The 16,661-nt window shown below is 33.0% G+C and overlaps 1 protein-coding gene across 2 annotated transcripts; it reads right to left on the bottom strand.

Moving 5' to 3' along the window:
- Positions 1-5,171: 5,171 nt before the first annotated feature.
- On the bottom strand, positions 5,172-16,315 carry LOC129292025 (protein tesmin/TSO1-like CXC 5). Of its 2 annotated transcripts, XM_054929521.1 has the most exons (9): positions 15,598-15,714; positions 14,437-14,569; positions 13,542-13,649; positions 12,394-12,571; positions 11,191-11,550; positions 8,824-8,924; positions 8,653-8,747; positions 6,560-6,979; positions 5,172-5,814 (listed from the first exon to the last, which is right to left on the bottom strand). In XM_054929521.1, the coding sequence occupies exons 3-9, from the start codon at positions 13,604-13,606 to the stop codon at positions 5,579-5,581; spliced, it is 1,455 nt and encodes a 484-aa protein (XP_054785496.1). In that variant the 5' UTR covers positions 13,607-13,649; positions 14,437-14,569; positions 15,598-15,714; the 3' UTR covers positions 5,172-5,578. The 2 variants fall into 2 exon arrangements, with proteins under 2 accessions (XP_054785496.1, XP_054785495.1); XM_054929520.1 differs by lacking the exon at positions 14,437-14,569 and having other exon boundaries at positions 15,598-16,315.
- Between the last annotated feature and the right edge of the window lie 346 nt (positions 16,316-16,661).

Genomic DNA, 16,661 nt, shown 5'->3' with positions numbered 1-16,661 from the left:
GGTCGATGGACTGATACCGCTAAAACGGTGTCGTTTACAGGTCTCAGTTGCAATTGTGTGTTTTTTTTGGGAGGAATAGCACTAAGGGCCCTAAAAAGCAAAAATTTTACAGATAAGATCTAATAAATTCTGAAATTATTCTGAAAGCCTCATTTGCAATTATATTTTTTGGTGAAATGACCAATTTGTCCCTTCCATAACTAGCTACTGAACGAAAATGTCTTCTTCTTCCTCTGTTCTTCCTCTCTCTTCCTTCTCTCTCTTCCCTTTCAACACTGATGCAACAACTAAACTCATTTTCATTCCCACCATGCTTCTCTATTCCCTCTCTTCTTCTTCCTCCTTCTTCCTTCTTTATCTCATTTGAAACTTTTTTGTTCAACAAGTATGAGTGGGCGATCCACTTTTATCCAAATGCGTATGGAGAAGATGATCAGGTATTCGTTCGATTACATTCCTTTCACACCAACCAGCTTCTTGAAACGATCCGCCATTGTGTCGAAAAAATGGATCAAGTGCTGCATCTGCCATTATCAGTTTTATTTTCTCAAAAAAGGATATAGAGGGAGTTTGAGCCATATCAATTTTATCTAATTATAATGTACATGTTCACATTCATTTAATGAAAATAAGTTATTATTTATGGACTTTTTGTTGTTTCTGATACATATTTTTCTACAACTGATATAAATGTTTTGATGTAGATGTTGATTATGAACTTTATGTTGTTATTTATGGAGTTTACGTTGTGCAAACTTTGCAAGTAACTTATGCAGATATTTATATGTATCATATCGATAAACATTGTATTGTAAATATATGAACATTATGTTGTTAGCAAATGGATACTTTCATGTTATATACGAACCTTTTGTTCTTCCTAAACTTGAGAAACTTTTTCAAATGTTCAGTTTAATCACACAAATCATGTGAAATATATGGATATTGTGTTGTTAATAAATGGATCTTGCCATATTATATACAGACTTTTTATTGTTCATAAACTTGAGAAACTTTTTGTTAAGCCTAGCCAACTAATAAACTGGACACACATGGACTTTCAGTTTAGAATATATGAAGATTGTGTTGTGCATGGTGGATATTGTGTTGTACATTGTTTGCTTATGTGTGTATTTTGTCAAGTCTAACCTACTGATCAAGTAGAATCTTATGAACTTTTAGTTGAGAATAAATGAATCTTATATTGTGCATAATGAATATTGTGTTATGCATTGTATGCCTATTTATGCATTTTGTTAAGCCTAGCCTACTGATAAAGTAGAATCATATGGACTTTTAGTTGAAAATAAATGAATCTTATATTGTGCATAATGGATATTGTGTTATGCATTGTTTGTCTATTTGTATATTTTGTTAAGCCCAACCTTCTAATAAAATAGAATCGTATGGATTTTTACTTAAGAATATATGAGCCTTAAGTTGTGCATAGTGGATATTGTGTTGTGCATTATTTGCTTACTTCTACATTTTGTCAAGCCTAGCCTACTAATAAAGTAGAATCTTATGGACTTTTAGTTGAAAATAAATGAACCTTATATTGTGCATAGTGGATATTGTGTTATGCATTGTTTACATATTTGTGCATTTTATTAAGCCTAGCATACTGATAAAGTAGAATCGTATGAACTTTTAGTTGAGAATATATGAACCTTATATTGTGCATAGTGGATATTGTATTGTGTATTGTTTGCTTACTCGTGCATTTTGTCAAGTCTAGCCTATTGATAAAGTAGAATCTTCTAAACTTTTATTTGAAAATAAATGAACCTTATATTGTGCATTATAGATATTGTGTTATGCATTATTTACCTATTTGTCCATTTTATTAAGTCTAGCCTACTGATAAAGTAGAATTGTATAAATTTTTAGTTGAAAATATATAAACCTTATATTGTGCATAGTGCATATTGTGTTGTGTATTTCTTTGCTTGTATTTTGTCAAACCTAGCCTACTGATAAAATAGAATCTTATGGACTTTTAGTTGAGAATAAATGAACCTTGTATTATGCATAGTGAATATTGTGTTATGCATTATTTGCCTAAATTCAGTATTTTGTTAAGCCTAATATAATGATAAATTGAAATCATATGGACTTTCAGTTGAGAATATATCACAAACTTTTTTTCTTGCAACCGTCTTTAACTAGCCGTTCTCCCAGGAGGCCACGAATAAGGAGGATAGAGTCTTCCAAGATAAGAAAATTTATCATTGTTCAAAATGTGAAAAGGTTGGACACAGTCGCAAGACATGCAAGAATCCTAACCCAGCATGAGAAGTGATTACATTGTACTTCTTTAGTGTACACAAGCAACTATAATTATGTATATGAAAGCATTTCCAAATAATATTTTTTGGGTAAGTGGAAATCACAAATATTTTTTGTTTGTATATGAAGAAGCAACTGTTAGATATTTTGAATATAGTAGCTAACTTTTTGTATATATCAGACTTGAAATATTGTGTCAAATTTCATGTGGGTACTTGTTTTAGTACCTAAGCTAATACCAATATGAAATTATTCATATATGATGTAATTGTCTTTCTTAATATTGGAAATGCATAGACTTTCTGTTGAGCATGTGTGGACATCGTCTTGTGCATAATGGATGTTGTATCGTGCATGGTCTGCCTAACGTCATTTTGTTATAGCCTAGGCTAGTGAAATACTAAAAATGTATGAATTTTTTGTTCAGCACACGTGAACATTGTATTATACATAGTGAATATTGTGTCGTGCATGGTCTGCCTGGTCATTTTTTTTAAAGCCAAGGCTAATAAAATACTTGAAATGTATGGACTTTCTGTTGAAATGCGTGGACATTGTCTTGTGCATAGTAAATGTTATATCGTGCATGGTCTATTTTGTTGTTTTGAGAGTTCACGCAGGTTTTGAATTTAAATCAAACAAAGGGCAAAATTATACTTTTGGTTTAAAAAAAATTGCCAATAAGGGCTTCAAGGCCTGCAGAGCAATATCAAATTTATTTATACCCAAATTACAATAAAGTTTGTTTTTAAGGCTCTTAATACCATTCCCCCCCCTTTTTTTGGGGAATGGTCTCAGTTGCATTTGTTGTTTGGCCATAAAATCTTAAAATTTTGTTTCACAAAAAAAAATGGTAATAAATTCTAGTTTAATTTTTAGTTAAAAAAATAATATTTAAAAATTATTATAAAATCAATTTGTTTTTAATTTAAAAATTTATTTATATAAAGTGACACTAAACACATAAATAATTTGGTCAGTAGTTGTTACCAACAAAATGAAGACCAGTATACTATATGAAACCAATACAATTGGTCACTATTTATCTATCTTTACCATTCATGAATGAATACCACATCATTGTAAAACGAAATCACCCGTTATGAACTATTTGTTATTTATCAAAGAGAGTTTTTTTTTCAATTAATTTTCATTTCTTAAAGTGCTGTAATAATTGTTATTTTTTTCTCTTTTTATTATTTGTTTATCTTGTTTAACCCTTTATTTTGTATATATATATATATATTTTGGCATGAACTTTTGATTGATCCTTTAATCGAAAAAAGGAAAAATAAAAAAAGAGCAGTCAGAAGAAAAAGCAGACATAAAAAGAAACCGAACATTGGAATCGATGACTTTTTTTGTAATAATCTTTGAAAAAATTAATTATTAGTTTTTATGACTTTAAATCAATTATAATTTACTTTCTAAACTTGTTATAATTTATTTTTTATAATTTTAATTTGATTATAAGTTAATATTTAAAATTTGGCCTGACACAATTGAGTGAAAAAAATTATAAATAGGTACTTGTAAAAAATAATATCAGTGAACTCTCATAAATTGTGAAGAAATGCTAAAAGATAAATGTTATATTTTGCCATTGTAAAAGATCCAAATATAATGTTAACCAATCATTTTGACTAAAAATAAATATATAAGGGACCCGTTTGTTTTAGCTTATTTAATGAAAAATCACTTATTTTTTTAAAAAATTATTTCATGAGTTTTTTATGATGTTTGTTTAAACTTTTTAAAATAAGTAGAATTTGAAAAAAAAAGTATGTTTTTGATTATTTTAAGAAGCTATTCTAACATGATAGATAAGAAATAGTGTTTTAAAAAGACAGAATATGCGAAAATATCATAAAATTTTAACATAAAATAATAATAAATTATTTTTATAAAACAAAAATCAAGAAAGATATAATAAATTTTAAAAATAACTAACTAATAATTAATTTTTTATTATTGTATCCAAACATAAAATAATGTCTATTTTTTATAAAATCTCTGCAAAAAAAAATCACATTTTAAAAAAATCTCCAAACTATGTAAAAATATTTTTTTTTAAATCTCAAACAAATAGGTTCAAGGTTAGATGTATAAATCTTTTAGTTATACATGCAGATTTTTTAAATTGAGATTATAAATGTAGCCTTTTGATTGTGCATTCATTATACTCTCCGAGCAAGGTACATGCATCTAACACTGATGTATTTGGTATTTCAACAATTAGGTTTCACAAGTAGTCACTAAGAAACCATTGATTAAGTTATCCAACAATAAAAATTACACATGCAGTTTTTTGTTTTTTTGATCATTTTTCCTGCATTCATCATACAAGGATCTGCACTCTGGCAAATTATATTTACTAGATAAATATTTCAACTACAAGCTACTTGGATCAACTAGCTGAAGATATTTTAATATTTTAATCCAGCTTAATCAAAAATTTTGATGTTAAATCCTGAATATATAACAATGATTAAATTCTTGATATAAGGTATGTCCCTAAAGAGGTAATGGCAAACTTACATTCTCGTCAAGACAACCATATTACCTATGTTCATTTACATTCTGCACTCATTAAAATAAAAATATTAAATGTATAAAGATAAGGAAAAATAGCTCGTTATCCCTAACCAATGCAAGAATCTTCAATGGTAAAACAATCGGTCCAAGGCTACGACGCCAAGACCCAACAGGCCAACAAAACATTTTGAATTATTAGGGCACAAAGTTTCTTACAGAGGACTTTTCAGGCAAAGCAATATCCAATCTGAACCACTTTGGAAAATCAAGATTATACACAGATTAAGTTAAATTGAAACAGAATTAAAAATTAAAAAAAAAAATAGTTGCGTATTGAGCTCCCTATCAAGCTGTAAACTATTTTCCCTTTATAACAGGAAAAATAATTATTATTATTTTTAAAATAATTCATGTTTAAGCTACAAAAGTCATCAGACTGCAGAATCTAACTAATGTATAACTTATATAAAATTACAACTTTGAAATTTACATTCTGATCAGGCTATGCTGCTGAGGAGCTGAAAAATTAATTTAGATCTATATGAATCATAAAAGCAGAACAAGAGAAATTGTTAAAAGGGGGAAAAAAATGTTGATCCTAGATGAACTGGTCTGGAGGCCTGTGTGAAACCCTTGCCAATGACATGCCAGAAAATGAAGATGGCAGTGTCTATAGAATGAGTCAAAAGTTGTAGCATACCTTCATGGATACTTCAATGGTATCATTGCATGTTCTTCTATGCTAGAATCCCTTTCACAACTTCTCAATCTTAGGCTTACTTTCCCCATTTTCAGGGACAAGATTACCAGGAGCCTCTGAAGCAATCACGTTCATACTAGAGGCCATGGGTGGCACAACAGCATTGACAACTCCATTACTGGTGGCTACCTGCGGATGCGCTGTTTCAGCACTGGCGTTTCCACTGCCATTGTTGATTGGCTCCCTCTGTGTCTCTAATTCACTTCTGGTTAATGAAGAACACTTTGTTTCTGAAATTGACAATAAAGAGAGAATTAGTCAGTTTTTCAGAACAAAATCATGCAAGAACGGCAAAAAGATATTACAACAGCACTTTTCCACCCGAATTAACTCCTCAAGAACCCTGCCTTCGTATTTAAATACAATATACTGAAAGACAATCAATAGATTGAGAGCCATTCCATACGATAATTCCAGATGAAATCTGCCGGGGGGGAAAGAAGGCTTGAAAATTTTATAAACAGCTGACAATTGTTAACTAATGCAGAATTTCCATTTTTCCAATTGTAGAAAGAAACATGTTCATTCTTTAAAATAAGATACCATCCTAATCCTACGTCCTGCTCAACAGATCCATTGTCATATAATCAATGAGGGGATGGTAACGAAGATGAACTACTTGATGAGAAACTCCATAAAAAGAGGCTATTGAGTCTTGTTTCGAAGGTTTTTTTTTTTGGATAAAGTCTTGTTTCAAAGTTGAGGCAAGGTAATAACAAGGTAATATCTTGGATAAAGTCAAGGGTCCATTTGTCAAAGCCCAAAGTTAAGGGATCAGTGAATTCTACCCTAAATTCATAATATTTCATTTGATTGCTTACGGGTAACCTCCTATTAGAGGCCATCCTCTCCCAACAAAAATTCGAACATTAGTTCGTCATGTTGTAAAGGATTAGCCCTTTTGGCTAGACTCAATTCCCATTGACTCCTAAATTCATTATATTAAAACTACAGAAGAGGAGAATGTTTACTTGCCATTTAATTCTCCCATTGTGATAACCCGATTAAGAAAATCTCTAAACTTTGTCAATACTATCCTTTCTTGCTCTGCATAAACCTCTGTCATGCCTTGTCCGTATGGAGAACGCAAAGATGCATTGCAAGCATGAGCCATTGAACCATTAGGGGATGGAGCTGTAATAAACATTGTATCTTGCTCATCACACATCAAGGCTAAAGTTCCAGGAGACATTGGCCTGCTTTTTGGGGCATCAGCCCCATCTGAACTAGAATTGTCTGGGCTGATTTTATCTGTTTGGTTTGCACTTGAACAGTCATCAGCCATAGCTTTCTCAACATCAACTTCCTTTCGGCTTGGTAACTGCTCTTGAGTTGAAGAAGCTACGGAAGTTTCCACCTGATCTTCTGAATTCTTTTCCATCAACATTTTCTGGTCTGTTCATTTTAAATATCAATAACTATGAATTAGAAAGAGAACCAAAGGACACTCACACCACACTCCATGTAACACCAAAAAGCATGGATTGAACATAAAAGAACAAAGTTGAGGCCAAAGAAACTTATTTGCCTAACAACAACAACAACCAACCTTATTCCACTAGGTGGGATCATTTACATGAATTGTACGATGCTATTGCACTCTATCATCAATGTAAAAAAATTTTTAACTAAGAGATCTCATTCAACAACTTCTATATTAATATCCCAACTTTCCAGACAATCTTTGTGGGGAGCGAAAACTGATAAGAAACTCAGATCAGGTAAAGGTAACTACAAATTTTGGTTTGGAAACCTGTTGTCTAATGCAACTGGACTAAAGTTTCTGCTATTATCTTAGAGGAAACTAATGATTTCAGCACACTTACGCATTGAATGAGTTTAAATTTAGTAATTACTCATTCATAATCTAAATCCTTAAGAAGTATACATGCTATTGATGACTCTTTTGGCCGTTGAAACAGAAATATACTTTTTACCCTAAGGACTAACGGCTGTTAAAACTTTATATACTAATATGCAACTTCAGAAAAATCAAATCCAACCTAGTTAAAAATAAAATAGAGAATAGAGAATAAAATCTTAATAGGCCTGCTCCAACATTTTGAGTTGGTGACATTATGCTATTATCGATTTCATTACAGTAATCTTGATATCTTATTGGAGTTATATTTTGTAGGAATGCAACTTCTACAAGGAATTGAACTCAACTCAAGTCAGGCAATAATCCTAGGCATGTAGTATTGTGAGATAAAGAAGGCAACAATATCTATCAATCTATCTATCAATAAACAACAGTGGTTTTGGCTCAAAAAAAAAAAAAAAAATAAACAGTGGTTAAATGTATGAACTAGCGCAAATTAGAAATTACCCACTCCATTCCTATTTATAATTCCTATTTAACTAATTCAAACAAATCAAGGAAATTAGTTAAAATTAAAGAAGTTCCTATAAATAGGAACAGAGCCAGTATATATTACATTTAATATTTTACAATTAATGCACAGACCATCCGAAACAGAAAAGAGTCAGTTGTTCAACAGCCAGCTCAAGATATCAATATTCAAGTACCATACTTGCTAGCAGATCAAGAATAAGTCATTTAATCAACAATCAAAGTTATATTAATTTAATGTCAAAGCACAATAAACATCATAAGTTACAGTATTCCATGTAAATCCCAATAAATTATTGCCTTGCAATGACAAAAGGAGATAAAAAAATATACACAGGTTCACTTTATGCTTCAAGCAAGTTCCCCAAAGTGAAATACCCTCTATAAAGATAATTCTGCACAAATATTTATTGAAGCAGATGTGGTAGTAGAAATTGTTACTACTTTTCTACACACACACACACAAGAATTGTTACAATCTTAGGTTTTAAATCCCGTAAAATCAGTTATTGCATTCCATGTATGCTGTATTAGCTCAAACGAAACATCCAGTTCAAATAACAATGAACAGAACTACTAGGCTCCAACAGATTATACTCAGGCACATAAACTACTGCATTTATGCCTGCATATTTGTGCATGAAACAAATGTATAAAAACATATTGGTCCTTTAAACATAACTAGCATGACTAGTGATTTAAAATATCAATATACCTGTAAGAGTCTTTGCAGCTTGTCCTGATACCAGCACCAGGACGGAGCAAAGCTCCTTCAAGTGCTGTGGTTGTATGATGTCTGCTAAAAGGGATCTTCAACAAAAATTGAGGTCAGTAACTACTAACTACATTAAGTATGCTTATCTCAATCACATGAAGATAATTTTACCTGTATGTAAATTTAGAAGGCCCTAATGTTGCAGTTCCAACACGGGAACCAGGGACAGGAGACAAGGATGAGGAGGGTGCAGGACTTTTGATATGGTTTGCCTGATTAATTTAAAATTATACAATCAATTACATTGCTGAATTCATGAAATACATTTGACGTGAACATGCACTATAAACTGCACGAGATCATCATGAAATCAACAATCTATATTATGGATAAACTGTTTGAGCAGTTAAAGACATCATAAACAAAAGTCTAGGCTCCAGATTAAGCTTGCCTCTGTTCCAACCTATTTAAAATTTAGAAAGTGAACACAAGTGGCCAAACAAGAAAGTAATTAGTGAGTAAAGGTTTGATACAATCAATTAGACTAGATAGTACTAATTAATACCCCCTTCAATCCTCTTTATAAGATGTCTTTTAGAAGATTCTAGTGTTTCTATTTATAAGATGTTTTGCAAAATTTAGGAGTTAACTAATATGTTCTTTTTTTCAAAAATGTCCCTAAAAAGAAGTGATTTTACTTAAATAAAAGGGTGAGGGTGAGAGAGAGAAGAGTATTTAATGAAGGACATTTTTGGAAAAGACATTAGTTAATTTTCTTGATTTATGTAAAGTAGGTAAATTTCTGTTATAAAAAGGAACAGATGGAGCACCATACATTACGAACTTATCGATTATTTGGTGCAAGTAATATATTAAACTTATTTATCAAAGAAATGGAGTATAATCTAATCAAGCCTTAGGAGATGGGGTTAAATGGATAAGGCCTTCTCAACACCTTTTCATTCTTACCCTCACCCATAAGGCTGTGCACCTAGGTTGCATAGATACGGGTACAAGTATCCGATACGATACGGCATGATACGGGGATGCGGCAAATTTTCAAAATTTTAGGATACGGGTATGGGGATATTTATAATATATATTTCAACATTTTATGATTTAAGGATAGGTATTTTGATTTTAAACAAGAATTTCTAAAGTAATATAAGGATATTTATAGTAATTAACTAAAATATTAAGTGTTTTTTCAAGTTTTTAAGTGATATAGTAAAAAATTATTGAAAAAAAATCATATCACAAATGTTAGAATATGGGATACGTATGCAAAAGTATCCTACAAGTATCGTATCGGATACGGGTACATTTACTTTTTTGAAGTATCCGTGCTACATAGCTGTGCACTATACCCAGCAGCTTGATCTGCTCAGTTGCACCATACCAAAAATGATGAGATTGAGTGAGGCATTGGGTCTGCCATGTTGCCCAGTTTTGCACATATCAGTAATTGGTCTGGTCCTATGATTTTTTGAGAAATTATTTTTCAAGGAAAATATAATTTACAAGCACTCGCATGTTTCAAGGGTCCATTCAAATGTAAGATAATATTATCTTATACAATGCATTAACTTATATGATGTTGGACAGAACACTGTACAGTCTCAATTTTATTTGGTTTTGTCCTATAAAATAAACCAAAAAGGCCCTGAAAGGAGATCAAGTCTTTCATCTTAAAACAAAAAATCTGTATTATCATAAAATTAAGCTTTTTTAAAAGTTTGTAATTCCTCCCAGCAAGAGGCCACAAATATTATTTGTGATTGGAACGTACCTAATAAGCTGAAAAGAAAGTTTTATCGAATTACTATAAAACTAGTCATGTCATATGATAGTAAATGTTGGACTTTAAAAAAAACAAGAGCATAAAGTTGAAACAGCAGAGATAAGAATGTCGATATGGATGGGTGGACACACAAAAATAAAATTCAAAATTGGCATATATGAGAAATAATAGGCGTGGCATAGATTAAGGGGAAAATAATAGAAAATCATTTGAGATGAATTGGACCACGTACAGAAAAAGCCATGGGAGGTACTAGCGAGGAGAGTAAAACGAATAGTTTTGAGCCCTATGAAAAGAGGTGGAGAAAAACCAAAGAAAACATTCATGGAAGTTGTTGAACGAGACCTCTTCGTTAACAATATTCCTAAAATTTTGGTTAGTAATAGATCAAAATGGCGTTGTTCAATCCATGTAACCGACCCCACCTAATAGGATAAGGCCTATCGTTGTTATTGTTAGAGAGCAATCAAGCTCAAATTACAGAGACCTAGTCAAATTTATATTAAATGCATGATGCATCTTCTGAACAAAATAACACTAATGTCAACAGCTTGAGGAAAGATATGAGGTGACTATTCAGTATTCATGTGGTAATGTCCTCTAATTTAACCAGTATTGACTATTCAGGTATGAGGTGACTATTCAATATTGACTGCATGTGGTAATGTCCTCTAATTTAACCAATTACCTTAGTCAAAATCTACTCCAGATCCACTCACGCTAAGAGCAAAATTTACCTGTTGAAATTGACCAAGCCTGCCAACAGGTGTATCCTTGGTTGTTGGCCCAAAGAAGATTTCCTGGCCTTTTCTTTTCTTGGACACTGGAGGGGATGAAAAACCAGAGGATCCAATAGCTCCAGTTATGGCAGCATTTGCTGCCTGCTGGATATATGCCATGTTATTATTCTGATCTCCATGGAACAAAGCTTGTCTCTCTTCACTTCCCTCAAAATTTTTGCAGTCCATGCATTTACAATTTTCAGAGCAAAGAATGTTGGCTTGGAAGCACTCACAGTACTTCTTCAGGCAACCAGACTTTTTGCAATGGCACCCCTTGTTGTGCTTTCCTAATATTAAAACTTCACCAGCCTCCTCCTATATTTATTTTATAAAAGGATTTGTGATGTTTAGAGAATAGGGTATACCATGAAAAAATGTGGAGTAACAAATTAGATTAATAATTAAGTATATATGTGACATCAAGAACAAAATTTGGAATGTCAACAAAAGCATTAATTAAACAATATCATTACTTGGTGAAAATAAAAACAACACGCTGATACAGAAGGGGCTGGAGACAAGTAGAAAATCAGCAACATCATCAATATCAATGCTCAGCATACAATGTAAAATATCAATCCAGTAAGGATCTGTACTATTTAAACATCATCAACAATGCAGCTCCTCTCAAGTTCTGTGCAACCTTTTTCATTCTTTCAATATTTCTCCACATATTTGGGTCTAAATGTTAGAAAAATAAATACAACCTTTTGAGAAAATTTGAAGTTATTATCTGATTTATCTCTCCTGTGCATAGCACAGAAAAATTATTGAGTTATTTATTATCCAAAGAACTTACTAATTCTGAAAATTTGTAGTACCAAGAAGGTCATCTTTTGGAAATAATCAAAAGATTAAATTCATTATTATTAATGGCGCAATTGACAGAATAGGCACCATTTCCTGACTAAAATAAAAAAGAACTTAATAAAAAAAATATTAAGACCAGAATCTTGAAGCTAGCTTCACAGAAATGTCATACAAATTGATGCTAGACACTACTAAACAAATCATAGAAATGCTCCCAATTTTCGGGAAAAAATCAATTGAAACTATTTTCTAGTCAATATTAGCACTATATTTCAGATTGTCCTCAACATTCACTGAATGAAACAAACAGATAACAGAAATTAAGGGTAGTGAGTTAGAGTGGTATACCCTGCTATCACGTGTTCCATGAGGGCTGCTTGCAATTTTGGGCCTAAATGCATTTGGATTGCGCTCCAAAGTGGCTTCAACAGCTTCTCGTCTAGCCGCTTCATTTTCAACATTGTTATAGCAGTTTGCACAGTTGCACCCATCACAATATATTCCCGATGCAAAACACTCACAATATCTGCTCAATACACACAAAAAATTAACTTCATATGGGCCCAATCATCTTATACCAGCTGAAGCGCTGCAATCATGTAATGACCAGTGCTGAAGAAGTACTATCAAGAATGGTAAAGTAAAAAATAAAAAATTTATAAGTAGTATTCTTTATGCATCTCTTCCAATGAAAGAAAATATGGTTGAGGGATTGAGCTGCTATTACTTGGATGAAATTAAACTTAAAGCCCGGATATCCACTCTAACACAACCATTGCACATATTTAACACAACATTTAATGATGCTGCCAGAACATCTCATCAATGTAATAAAAATAGCTCTTCCTGAAGAGCTATTGATTGATTTTCAGATGAAAAGGGTGGTTGAAAGAAATGAGGAGAGAAAAAAATTACAGTATATAATACAACCCCCGAACTGCAGCAACATCAGTCTTTCTGCATTACTTTGATTGAAATGAACTATGATTTCAAGCAGTGGGTTCCTCTTTATTCATAATATCTTGATTATTCAACTCAGATTTTTTCCACTCACTCGTGACTTGAATAACAATACTGCTGATTGAACTCATATAATATTTGTTTTCCTTACAGTTTTTGAAATGTGTTGATCCTAACAAACAGAAAATTAAATTAAAGCCACTGGAAAATAAAATACACTAGCATGCTTGACGCAAGTCACTGACGCTTAGAGATAACTAACTCAAGCTCACCCTTGTAGGTTACAGCACTCTGTTGTCTGCGTTGTTTTCATTTATACATATATCAATGTTTATGGATCCATGGATCAAGGAAATTTCAAAATTAAGATGAAATAACAAAAAGGAACCCATTCTTAGAACTCTAGGAGGTTGGTTATGACCAAGTTGGCATTTCAGTATGGCAAATCTGTGGCCCCATAAACATCATGCCCATATGAATCAGTAGGAGCTTGTAAATAGAAAGAGAAATAGAGAGGGAACATTGAATTCACTTACAGCTTTAGACATTTTGAGTGTTTACAATTACACTGTTTCTGCTTCTTTGGAGTAACATCTTTCATATCAAAGTTGGGTCTTGATCTTGATTTTGGAGATTCTGGTTTCCTGGGGAAAAAGTTAAAAAGAAGAAGAGGAAGAAGAAGAAGAAGAAGAAAAGAGAAAACAGAGAAAAGGTCAGACGCAGCAGCAGCAGCATGAACATCTATCCGTTTATGAGCATACAGATCCACAAGTTTGAGCTTGTCAAACCAAAGAAGAAATGTAGATACTAAATAAGAACATCCATAAATTCTAGATATATTGAGTTATTGCTAATGCTAATTTTAAAATTCGCATAATTTATTACATTTTATTCTTTCTTAAGAACTATCCAGAAAGGTATGCCTCAATGCATGCAGCTATTTTCAAAATGATATGAGCCTCACTATAATTAAAATAAAGTTTAAAAAAGAACAACAGAATGAAGATCAGTTGTATAAACTAAGCTTCACATAGAAAAAGTTAGAAATGGTATAAAAATAAATATCAGGAAAGTTTGTGAGTATAGAAAATTTTGAAACCATAGGATATGGCAAATTTTCACTTAACCATGCATTGTGACATTTTTCATTCTCCTAAAAGATTGAGTGGTTGGGAGAAGATCCATGAATGGTATTTTATTATATTTTGAACATTCCCCCCATTCAGTGATTACTTTGGGTTCACCTTATCCCTTTCTGACTGAACTAGGAAAACAGAAGAAGTAGAGATCAACTCTAACCATATTATTAATGGGAGAATACCCATGGATCACTTTGGTATATTCACAAACTTTAACCATTGTAAATAACGGCATGCCAGGGCACAGCACCATGGTATACCAGGCATGTGTGCCAATTAGAAGGGAACTCACTTCCGTCACTTGCCCCAACATCTCTCTGCAGCCTCAATATTCGTTTTCACCTCTCCCCTCTTTGTTTCTGTCAAGTCTCTTTTTCTCCATTGCATTTTTTCCACAACATTCATCTCCCCTGGAGTATGGTTTTCTAGTAAGGTGCAAGTAAAAGGATATATTTTGGTCACGGTAGTTATAAAGAAGTAATCATAAACTTTCAGTTATGAGTAATGGTTAGGAACTTGCTAGAAATATGGTATATTACAATTTTAGCAAATTTGAAATTTAGGGAATGCATTAGTCATTATGCTTGAGACATTGGGTTTTAGATAATTGCTGGAGTTATTACACGTTGGGCTTTATTTAATCCCTTCATATACATTAATATATAAGCTTATAACTTGTCTATTTGTTTATTAAGTTATATAACATCGCACTTCAATGTTGCCATGTGCCATGGCTCCAGCCTCATGCCGTCCACTAATATGACTGCATGGCAAACACAACACCAGACCCCATACTCCTATAAGAAAGCGATCTAAATCAATTTACACGAAGTATTTCGCTGAAAGAGTAAATAGAATTCAATCAACCAAAATGCTAGACTAATTTAAAACTTAATATCAACTTCCCAATCAAAGAAAACTGTGGATGGGTTGAAAATTGCCGTATAGAACTGATATATTGTTTCCAACAAGAAAACCGTAGGTATTCGAGTTCCCACATAATTTCGTCCCCGACACCAAAGTTAGAGTCCCACCATCTTTTCCCAAATGAAAGAGGTGATACAACTGGACAATATGAGAAGATAATAAAGAGATAGGAGACTAAAGAAATGAGAGAGAATGGCATCGCGCATGGAAATTTCGCTAACTGTAACCCAAAACATCGTACATGCGTTCAATCAATGCCCTCGCAGGAATTAAAAAATCAGCCAAACAACCTGTGATTTTTTTGTCAAAATCACATATTAACTTAATAATTATGAAAATCGACCAAAATAAAACAGTAACTCGATAAATGAACTTCCAAGTCCAGAAATTCCAAAGAGCAATAATTTCCTTCTTTTAATCAGAATCACACCATCAAGGCTGCACAAATTATGTTCTCCAGAAAACAACAGAGACGTAAATAAGAAAAATTTGCAATCAAGTCAGGACGATAATTCCATTTACTCACCCAACCCTTGCTGAAGAATGAAGAGCCTGTGGAGGCATAGACATCACAACAACCGGTTGTGTTGTTACTGGGCGTGGCTGCGGCTGACTCTGCGCCACCGTTTGCGACTGAGGCTGTAGCTGCAACTGCGGGTGTTCAGGTAAGGCCGCGCCACTATAACCCGTGAAATCGAGCTGCCTCGCCAGCTTCTTTGCCGGAACATCCGACGGCAACGGTGCTACTGTAGCATCCGATGACACATTCTTCGGAAGGCAATCCCCACCCTCACCTTCCCCCATGAGATAAACAATCAACAATTAACCACGAATTCCAAATTCTTTCTCCTCCCACGGTAACAACTTAATCCACCAATTATTCCTTCATAATCCCACAAAGTTTAAAAATCAGCTCACAATTAACTAACTTTCAGATCCCAAACCTATTTCCCAATCACTGGTAGGAAAAACACAGCTACACACAACACCCTGGATGCAAACCCAAGTTCAGAGTATATAGTGCCCAGAATTTTAGGGACCTCGATCCAAAACACTTCTGAACAGGTGATGACAGAGAAAGAGATTGTAGAAATTGTAGAGCAAGAAAACAAAAGTATGGTGATTGCAGATAAAAGTGCCCGCAAATGAAAGGATGACTGGAGCTGCGAGACAGTCTGAGCAACAAGAGAAGAGAGGGACCTTCGTTGTTCGCCCTCGTCCCTTCCTTCCTTCCTTCCTCCCTTCCTCCCTCTCTCCCACAAGCTTTTTGAAATTCAATTTTGTAAATATTGAACGACCAGATCGCTCTTTGGCTTACATCGGACGGTCCGTAATGAACTATTCATCGGACGGTGGAAATTCATAGAAGGATCAGTAACAATGCCTTGTCAACCGTTGGATGTGAGTGTAACTAAGGGAGTGAAAAATTTCACACGAATGTGAGTAAAAGGGTTTTTCAAAATTTTCGCAAAAAAACAATCCATTAACATTATGCCAACGTATGATTGCAATTTCCGGAAATTCACTGGCATTAATAGTTTTTACTTGCCATGTCAGAATCAGAATGAATAAACTATATTATAATTTATT

This window comes from Prosopis cineraria, unplaced genomic scaffold (genome assembly GCF_029017545.1).
Source record: "Prosopis cineraria cultivar Desert tree isolate PC_DT_omini unplaced genomic scaffold, ASM2901754v1 PC14, whole genome shotgun sequence".
Classification (NCBI taxonomy): Eukaryota; Viridiplantae; Streptophyta; class Magnoliopsida; order Fabales; family Fabaceae; genus Prosopis; species Prosopis cineraria.
This window is presented reverse-complemented; position numbering and strand designations above follow the sequence as displayed.

Coding starts and splice junctions, on each gene's coding strand:
- LOC129292025 (XM_054929520.1), bottom strand. CDS start 15,875: ATGGGGGAAGGTGAGGGTGGGGATTGCCTTCCGAAGAATGTGTCATCG. Junction 12,572..13,541: donor CACTCAAAATGTCTAAAGCT/GTAAGTGAATTC, acceptor TGTATTGAGCAG/ATATTGTGAGTGTTTTGCAT. Junction 11,551..12,393: donor ATGGAACACGTGATAGCAGG/GTATACCACTCT, acceptor AAATAAATATAG/GAGGAGGCTGGTGAAGTTTT.